Source organism: Arachis hypogaea, chromosome 13, assembly GCF_003086295.3.
Source record: "Arachis hypogaea cultivar Tifrunner chromosome 13, arahy.Tifrunner.gnm2.J5K5, whole genome shotgun sequence".
NCBI classification, from domain to species: domain Eukaryota; kingdom Viridiplantae; phylum Streptophyta; class Magnoliopsida; order Fabales; family Fabaceae; genus Arachis; species Arachis hypogaea.
In genome coordinates this window covers 140,858,577-140,869,045 of record NC_092048.1, presented here as the reverse complement: position 1 = coordinate 140,869,045, position 10,469 = coordinate 140,858,577, and the positions used below count along the sequence as shown (strand labels likewise).

At 25.5% G+C, this 10,469-nt stretch overlaps 2 protein-coding genes across 2 annotated transcripts; one reads left to right on the top strand and one right to left on the bottom strand.

The window, feature by feature from the left end:
- The first annotated feature begins 7,453 nt into the window (after positions 1-7,453).
- On the top strand, positions 7,454-8,472 carry LOC112792288 (vacuolar iron transporter homolog 4). Its single transcript, XM_025835462.3, has one exon. It carries the CDS (start codon positions 7,561-7,563, stop codon positions 8,224-8,226), a length of 666 nt encoding a protein of 221 aa, XP_025691247.1. The 5' UTR covers positions 7,454-7,560; the 3' UTR covers positions 8,227-8,472.
- A 75-nt stretch (positions 8,473-8,547) lies between these two features.
- On the bottom strand, positions 8,548-9,573 carry LOC112792286 (vacuolar iron transporter homolog 4). The gene has a single exon (XM_025835460.3). It carries the CDS (start codon positions 9,473-9,475, stop codon positions 8,816-8,818), a length of 660 nt encoding a protein of 219 aa, XP_025691245.2. The 5' UTR covers positions 9,476-9,573; the 3' UTR covers positions 8,548-8,815.
- Positions 9,574-10,469: the final 896 nt, after the last annotated feature.

Below are 10,469 nucleotides of genomic sequence, written 5' to 3'. Positions count from 1 at the left end.
ATCTTGAATATTTATACAATTTGTTTTTGTATTTAAAAATTTTAATATTAACTATTTTTTATTTAAAATATTATTTTTACATTAATTTTTAAACTGTTATATTGATCTCTTCTTCAAGATTATACAAGAAATAATTTCTCATGAAAATAATTTGTTTAATCATTAATTAAATAATAAAATATTAATAAATTAAAAATTAAAAGAATAAAAATATTATAAAAAATACTTATAAAAAAGTTGAATTTTATCATTTTAAATTTTTGTTATTAATTTTAATAATTTATATTTTTTAAATAATTTATGTATGATAAAAGATATATTTACTTATTTAGAGTACAAATTTTATTATTATATTTGTATATTCTTGATTTTAATTATACTTTAAGTATTCTGAACAGATTTATTTTATTATATTATATTTTACATATGAATATATATTTTATATATTATTTTTAATGAAAAAAAATTAATAACCGAACTAACCATTAATTATGTTGGTAAGAAGTAATCTACGACAAAAAAAGGATTGAGTGAGAGGACAGGAAATAGCAATGAAGTCGCTGGCTATACTGGGAAGAACGGAAAAATTACAAGCCATGGGAATTCAACGACTCATTAAAGAATGATGCACTGTAGAAAGAGATTGCGTGCAACTAGAGTAGAATTTTAATATTTTAAGAAATTATACAATTACCCATCTAAAATAATAAATTACAAAATAACCTAACTATAGTTAAGATAATAACCAATTAAAGTGTGACACATCATGAAGGGTAACTTACATATTATTTTAGAGGGGGTTAGGTAGAATTCACTTATAAAAAAATGTTTGAAAAATAATAAAAACTAGTTAAAATCAATCTAAAATTACCGTATTTTATATTTATTAATTATTTTTAAAATAAATATATAAAATTATAGATATTAAATTAAATAAAATAATTTTAAATTATTATTTTTTAATATTACTAAATTATTGTACATGAATTATCACATAAATTACGCAATTATTGCACCTAGGTTGCATTTGATCACGTGTTAAATTATCAAATTATTTATTCTATATTTACTGGTGGCGGATGTAAAAATGCTTACTGTATCTTTGTATGTAAAAGAGACCCTGTTGTCAATAAGTTTCATCGCTTAACTTAAACACTATTTTTTTTGGTGACTTAACTTAAACACTATTTAATTTGTATTATTTCATCTTTATATATAATAATGCACGTGCATGGTACTATTTAATTGTATAATAATTGATGTAGCTACAGGCCTACAGCTAATAGCTGAGGTTGCACGGCACCACATAAAAGTTTGTATCTTAAAAATATCATAATAAAAAGATAGAAGCTGTTCGGATAAATATGTTAAAAATGTTTTTTTAGAATATTTTTTAATAATTAAAATTTAATATATATAATTAATTAAATTATGTTATTTTTATTAAAATTATATTGAATAAATTAGTTTAGTCAAAAAATTAATAAATTAAATTTTAAATTAATATTTTTTTATAAAAATAATTACAATATCACTATTATAAAAAATTCTAAATCTTAATTCTATCATGACAGAAAAGAAGAGAGTAAGAATTTATAATTCTCAAAATTAATATATATACAAGTGTAATTACCCGTGCCATGTACGTGATAAGATTGAAATTATAATTTTAAATTATTTTTTAAAATTAGTTTAAATTATAATAATTTGATTAATAAAAAATTAATATGTTATGCATTGTTTGTTTTTTTTTTTAAATTTAGTATTAACTGGATTAACTCTAAAATAGTTATTAATCAATTTTAATAATCTACTTTCCTCAATAAATCAGATATATATACTGAATGTGATTATAAATAATATAGTAATAGTTAAATTTACCAACAAACATATTGGCTATTATCACACTCTAGAACAAATTAAATATAAAGGCTATTAGCACGCACTTATAAATCTATAAAATCGCACTGTCTTTAATTCATGCAAGGGTTTATTTATCAAATAAACTTAAAATATAAACAAAAAATATTTATAAAATGGACCTAGCATCACTTGAAAGAATCATGGAAAATAATCAACTTACCTTATCATCCATAAGAACCATTTCTATGTAAGTCGTATTGTTTTTGTCAAAATTGGATGAGACTTTTCATAACCTTATAATTCTTGCCTTTATTTTTCAAACTTTTTTATTACATAATCTATCATAGGTAATACTATTGATAGAATCGTAGTTAGTATTCTTTAGGTATGAAAAATAATAAACAGAAGAAGTTCTATGTCTGAGGTACGAATGTTCTAGATGATAAATAATTGTAACAATTCACTATTAATCCTTATATATATATATACACACACACTAATTATACACAGTAATTAGTGCTATATGTTATCGACATTAATTATATGCTAATATTTTTAGGAATAAGCTAAAAGAGGAGATATATAAATATATATAATATTATTGCTATATAGGAAGTATACATAAATTGTTATATTTTTTTATTATATTATACAATTTAAAACTATACTATCGTGTTATTATTAATCCTAGATACTTGCTATAATTATATCAAATTTAATTATGAATCTAATAAATAAAATAGATAACATTCAATATTATTTTTTTCTTTTTTACATTCAATATTATTGTAAATATAAAAAGTAAAATAATTAATGAAAAAATATGAGCAAAAAATAAAACATATTAATTAAAATTCAATTTATATGATTATTTTTATTCTACAATCGAGCAATAATATTTTCTAAAATATTATTGCTCTATATGAAACAGCTTTATATTACTATAATTATATCAAATTTAATTATAACTGTAAATAAATAAAATAGAAAACAATCAAAATTAATTTTTTTATAGTCAAAATTTACTGTAAATATAAAAAATAAAATCACTAATGATTAAAATTTTGAGTAGAAAATAAAAATCCATAAACTAAATTCAATTTGTTAACTAATTAATTGTATGTCCATATAATATTATTATTATTATATATTGATTAAAACTGTAAATACATACTAATAAAATTATTACATATGAATGAGAATTAGAACTATATCAATTATATCAATTATATAAATTCAAAATTATTATTATTATTATTATTATTATTATTATTATTATTATTATTAATTGTCACATAATTATACTTGAATATTATTTAATTTTATTATTATTATTATTATTATTATTATTATTATTGAGTAATGATGATAATTCATGTGATAATGATTATTACCTGTAAAACATCTAAAATTAAATAATATTCAAGTATAATTATGTGACAATTATAATTGAAAAATTATTATATATGAAGTCATGTGAATTATTATTATAATTGATATAATAATTGCTATAATTGCTACATATTCTCAATCTTATCGGTTGTATCAATTTAACTATATCAATTATATTCAAATTAGTAGTCAATTATTTTTATGAAAATTCTTGCTATAATTAGGTTATATTTATGAGATTATCTTGTATTAATCATTATAATTAATTTAATAAAGATATTTATTAAGTATATATGTTATCTATATTAATTATATGCTAATATTTGTAAGAATGAGTTTAAAAAAGTGATATATAAATATATATAATATTATTGTTATATAAAAAATAGATTTAAATAATATATTAAATATTAATTTGATATAATTATAATAAAAATATTTTTTTTAAATAATATAATCATACATTATTTATGAGTTAATTATAATGTAATTAAATGTATAATATTATTCTATATTATTTATTTACCCTCATGATTTGATTTGATTGTTTTCTAGTTTATTTACTTACATAAATGATTAAAATATATAACATAACTATCATAATTATTATAATTTTATGATATAATTATAATTAACATATTTTATCATAATTAAATATTAATTTAATATAATTATAATGAAAAAAAATTTCTAAAATAATATAATTATACATTATTTATGAGCTAATTATAATAAAATTAAAGATATTATTATATCATAATGTCTACTTACTATATTAATATACTATCAAAAAGATATATGTTTCATTATTTTTTATAGATAAAATCGATTTTTATTGGCAACTAAATTGTGTTTAGGTCAACAAAAACTATATGTTTAGGTAGAGATTTTTTTGTCAAATATAATGAAAATACAAATAAAGAAATAAAGGATAAAAATAAACTTAAATAATATATCTGACACCACTTCATTTTATTAATTATTAAATTATTTAAAAATAGTACATCCGCGAAAAATACTCATAATATATAAATTGAGGCAATAATTTAAAATTTTTTAATTATAATTTAATCAAATACTAATATTAAAACCAAATTACTTAAACAATATTGAATCTATTTTAGTTCTTAGTCACGTATAGTATAGAGTCATTCTCGTAATGATAACCAACTGAAATAACATCGTAAATATCAACATTTAGAATTCATGTAAATTCAAACCATCCTCTTGTTAAATAAGATTCATCATCCGCTATCCATGCAATGCTGCAAGGTATATAATTACCACACTGAAAAACCAAACTAACCTTTATTCCTCATTGTATTGCATGTATGTAAAAGAAAGCCGATAATTTCTGAAAAAAATCACAATATGTTATAAAATTATTATAATAATGAACAATTTAAAATAAGAAAATTTAAATATATTACCAATCGTTGAAATTGCATATCCGAGTTTGTCACGAATTTAGCAAAACTGAACTTAAACTGAGAGAATTCAATCTCATTATGTGCTCCACTTCGAAGATTTTCGGGCAGACGTAAAAAGCATGGAGGGGATGGAACTTGAACTTGCCCTATAAAGTTCAGTGAATGCAATTCCTCAATCAAAAATCGAGCTCCTCCCAAGAAAGCTAACTTTAACCACATTCCATTAGGTTTGTCATAATAGGTGAGTAGATCCAACAATCATTCGGTAAAGTAGAGATTATTATTGCCCCTTCTTTAAACGCTTACATCCATGTAGTTGGAACTTGAATAAGTGAAGACAACTCGATGAGATATTTCTTGGATGTGATGCATTGTAAACGATTGTGGTAAAAGACAATCGAACTGGAACATTAGACGATAAGAAGAACTTAGAGTAACAACAATTAATAAATTATTAAAAGAATAATATAATAGAATGAGTATATGAAAAATATTATAAAAAATTATAAATTGTACCTTAAAAGGATCAACTTCAATAAAAAACGAAGAATACATTCTTATTTTATAAAGTAGTAAAAAAAAATACTAAATATAAAATTATGAGTTGACTCTCATATTTAGATTCATGTACCACAAAAAATAGTATTTATAGATTTTAGTAAAACAAAAATAAGTATGTAAATTACTTATTATCAAGAAAATTTTTTATTATGTACAGTAATTATGCATTATAATTGATAAGTAGTTTAACAGTACATTAAATATTGATTTGATATAATTATAATGAAGATATAGTTCTAAATTAGTATAATTATATATTATTCATTAAATATTAATTATAATATAATAATATAATTATAATAAAGGTATTTTTTATAAAATAATTTAGAATAGATGAAAAATTTCATTCGTTTTGGAGGAAAACAGACTCACGAGAGATCGACACGTTACCCTTATTAGTTGGAGAAAAATCCAGTTTTAGTATATTAAGTAGATAATGAAAGTATTTTAGTCATTTTTGATAATAGGAATATTGTAGTCATTTTTTATAAAAAATAATATTAATTTAGACTAATTTAAAATTTAATTTATTATTTTTTTGTTTAAATTAATTTATCTAGTTTAATTTTGACAATAAAAATACAGTTTAATTAATTATATGAATCAAATTTTAATTATTAAAAAATATTTAAAAAAAATATTTTAGACATTTTTATTTAAATAGTTTTCTAAAAAAAGATACCTAGCTAAATATTTCCCACCCCTTTTAGGTGGATAATTCAGTTGCTGATTAATTAAGAATATGTTAATTTAATGGCTGTTATTTATTTTTACACCATTTTCATATTTTGTGTTAATGACCCACAAGAATGACAAATTAAAATTTGTAAATTATTAAATATCCAAAGTGACTCCAGTCTTCAATGACTCATTTCTCTCCTGCATTCACTAACAATGACGACATGCAACCTTTATGCTCAAAACTAAAATTTGTGAACCATCTAAATTATTATATCATGGTAGTTTAATGTATATAACTGACCCGTTAATTAAGAAAATTTGAAACATATGTATGAAAAGAATCTGGCAGTTCTTAATATTTGATAAAAAAAGGTTAACATCATTCATTCATTCATTCATTTAGGGATTACAAAATAATGTATTGCTTACACAAAATGTTTTACATAATAAGAAAGTTAACAATAGTCGTAACATGAATAATGTGCCTAAGCACTATACTCTGAAGAAATCTAAATTATATAGATTTTTTGTGTCTGGAAGATATGAAATTACGAAACGTTCCAATTATAAATTAAAAAAAAAGGGAACAATTTTCGCCTTCGTTGCATCGGGCTGAGATTTTCCTGGACGGAAATGCTTAATTCATAAAAACAAATTAACAAAGACTTCAGTATGATTTATAAGAAGGTAATAATTATAATTAATAAGTCTAACAGTACGATAACACAAAGCAACAATGTAAAATAATTGTCAGAAACCAAGCATGCCTTTCAACTTAATGGGCTGAGTTTTCTATACTTTGTTTCAACCTCATGGGCCTAAATTAGGTGGGTGAATCGGAATGGGTCTGGCAAATTTGGCCCAATCCAAAATGACAGCCAAAATTTAACTAATAAGTAACAGGTCTCTTTTACCATGTCTAATTTTTAAGTTACATGATATAAATATAAAAGTGAAATCTATATTTTCTCCTCTTACCTTTTAGATAAATTAGACACCATAAAATTTTTCTAAGTAATAACAACTGGTATAGGTTTATGATGAAGTTACTTATAACTAACTATTCCTAGGGCAAAATTCTAATTTAAAAAGTATCTCGACTTTTCTAATAATAGAAAGTTCAGGGAATAAAAATAGTGGTGTTTGGATTTTAATTATATATAAAAAAAATAAGCTACTACATATAAAAATATTGAAAAAATTTTAAGTGTATTAAGTATACTAGTGTTCTAATAATTTTAACGGTTAATTTTAATTATAAAAAATATATATATTAATTAAAATCAACGATTAAGATTACTGAAACAACGATGTTTTGAGTATATTTGATAATTAATATATTACATATTTAGTTATTTTAATAGCTAATTATTTAATTAAAAAAATTACATAAATTAATATGTATAAACATACTGAGATATATAAATTTCGATTTTTATTAACAAATTATAATGATTGGATTTTGATCCTTAAAATATAGAGAGATTCTGAATAATGACCCTGGCTCAGAATAGACATTATACCTCTGCAAATTATTTTGCCTTTTCGAGTGCTGTTGTATCTAAATTCCGAATTATATATGTTATTCAGCTGGCTACAATCTATGTATAACAGTTGTTGAATTTTGCTAGCTATGGCTTCTAATGCAGCTTGTGTTAATAATTTGGTAGCAGGAGAAGTAGTTGTTGCAGCTAAGATGAGCGAAGAAGATGGCAATAATAACGTTGACTACTCACAAAGGGGTCAATGGCTTCGAGCAGCAGTTCTAGGAGCCAATGATGGGTTGGTCTCAGTTGCATCATTGATGATGGGTGTAGGAGCTGTTAAGAGAGACTCCAAAGCCATGTTACTTGCTGGCTTAGTGGGATGCATTGCAGGAGCATGTAGCATGGCATTGGGTGAATATGTTTCGGTTTCAACTCAGTATGAAGTTGAAGTTGGTCAAATCAAAAGGGACATGATGATCATGATGGAGAACAAGAATGAGATGGAGAAAAAGAGGAGGTCATTGCTCCCTAACCCTTTGCATGCTGCTTTGGCATCTGCATTGTCATTTACTGTAGGTGCAGTCATTCCTTTGGTTTTCACTGCATTTGTGAGGGACTATAGGTTAAGGCTTGGGTTGTGTGTGGTGGTGTCTAGCTTGTCTTTGGTGGGGTTTGGATGCTTGGGTGCTGAGTTGGGACACACACATAAGGTTAAGTCCTCTATCAGGATCCTTATTGGGGGCTTGTTGTCTATGGCTATCACTTTTGGGTTAACCAAATTAGTAGGCTTTAGTGCTAATTTGGAATTGTGAATCTATCTTTGAAGAATCAACCATGATATGCTGTTGTTGTTGTTCCTCCTTGTCTTTATTGAATAATAAGGTATGCATTGGAGAATGAAATGTTTCAATTTAGGTTAATTACTTCGCCTTATTCACTTTTGTAGCTACAAGCTTCTACTTTTACATTTGTTGTTTTCAGAAAGAGGTGTCAAGTCAAGGCTAAGCGAATATACTTGTCATTTTCACTTCTTCTAGTTATTACTTGTTAACATGTTATGATGTTGTAAAAGTAATTTATTTGATTGATATATATAGACTAATCAAGGCATAAAGAGAAACAAGAAAACACTGTGATAATAAACACTTTAATTAAAAACCTTGGCAAACGGCTAAAGATGCAGGCACCTATAGCTTATTAAGGGTAATAATATCACACACATCCCACTCATTTATATAAAAAGACTAAGGTGGAAACTCATGTCCAATTAATTTCATGTAAAGTTGATAGTTGAGAGCCGTTAAATGATTTATCTAACGACTCCCAGTTATCAATTTCACGTCACTGAGTTTCCAAGTATGCATTAGTTTAATATAGGAGATAAAATGGGTACACATAATTCTAAAGTGAAACAGAGCCAAGCAACTTGGTGAAGCCAAAAGTGATAGCCATAGCCATCCAACCTCCAATGAGAACCCTGAGACAGGATCTTGTGACAGGAGTTCTACCAAGAATGGCTCCAAAAATTCCAAACACCAACAATGCTAAGCTAACAGCAACAGCAACAACACCCATTCTAACCTTATGGTTCCTTATGAACAAAGCTGCTAGCATTGGCACCACACCACCCACAGAAAATGCCACTGCTGATGCTGCTGCAGCTTGAAATGGATTTGGCAGCTTCTCCCTCTCATGATCCGCTACTTCTTCTTCTTCTCTCTTTATCTGAGCCTTCTCTATGTCATACTGAGTGTACACAGAGACAAACTCTCCGATTGCCATGCTGCATGCTCCGGCTACTAGGCCGGCAAAGCCTGCTAGAACCATGGCTGTGATGTCATGCTTAACAGCTCCAACACCCATCATGAGTGATGCAACTGAGACTAGTCCGTCGTTGGCTCCGAGCACTGCTGCTCGGAGCCACTGAGCCCTTTGAGTGTAGTTAGTATTGCTCTCTTGGTCAACCACTTGGTTTGGTTTTGGCTGCACCACAAGAGCAGCACCATTTGCATGCATGGGAATTTCAATGTGGTTAGGTGAAGTTCCATTAGTGGAAGCCATGAAGGAGAAGGGAAATAATGGTAATAGAGAGTTGTTAAATATAGTAAGGTAGAGAGGGAGAAAGGAATTTGAAGAGCTTGTGGAGAACACACGCTTGTAGTGAAGAGTATTTATAGACAGAGAGATCATAAAGATTATTGGATAGTGTTAATGGACCTAAATATTGGACACTAGACTCAACTTGGTTACTTCTTTAACTAAATGAATCTGATACTCTTTTTAAAAGTGCATAAATATAAAAGGAGTATCCAATCATCAGATATTAAATTTCTTCACTGTAATTTGAATCATTTATATACTTCAATCATGAGTATTTTAGTTTCATTTTGTTTAAGTATCGCATCAAAGTTCCCAGATGATTGAGTATGCATGACTCAACAATAACTTAGCAGAATGTGCATATTTTTCGCAAATTATTTTTTATATTGGCATGGAATGATGTTTTTGTATTTTGTTGTTGTTGTTATTGTTGTTGTTGTTGGGAATAGTGTTTTTCATGATCGTCGATTGTAAGGTGTTAATATCAAATGTGGCGCTGTTTGATTCAAAGTATAGAAATCGAACTCTCTAATTTTTTAGAGAACAAAAATCGACCTCTCCAATTTGATATTAAAATTTTTCAAAAGTATCCTTGCAAAGTAATTGGACCTACCAATTACACATTCCCATATAAAAAAACACATACAAAGCCAATAGAATTGGGTTGCATAATAAAAAATTTTATCCCATATTTTTTACATTTGATAGTGTGTGTAATCCAAAGGATAATGGGAACTAAAGTAGTGTGTAATTTAATAATTTGAAGAGAGTGTGCATTCCACACCAAAGTCACACGCTGCTCAATATTTTGAAGAGCAAACAACCAAAACCTACCACTTTATGATCAATATGGCTTAACTTTTACGGTTCTTTTTATTTAAGAAACTATTCCCTGATGAGAAAGATCTACTGCCCATTACTGCTTTCTTGATTTTTCTTTAGGTGCCACAATTAT

Excerpts from the sequence above, each read along its gene's own strand:
- LOC112792288 (XM_025835462.3), top strand. The coding sequence starts at position 7,561 with ATGGCTTCTAATGCAGCTTGTGTTAATAATTTGGTAGCAGGAGAAGTA.
- LOC112792286 (XM_025835460.3), bottom strand. The coding sequence starts at position 9,475 with ATGGCTTCCACTAATGGAACTTCACCTAACCACATTGAAATTCCCATG.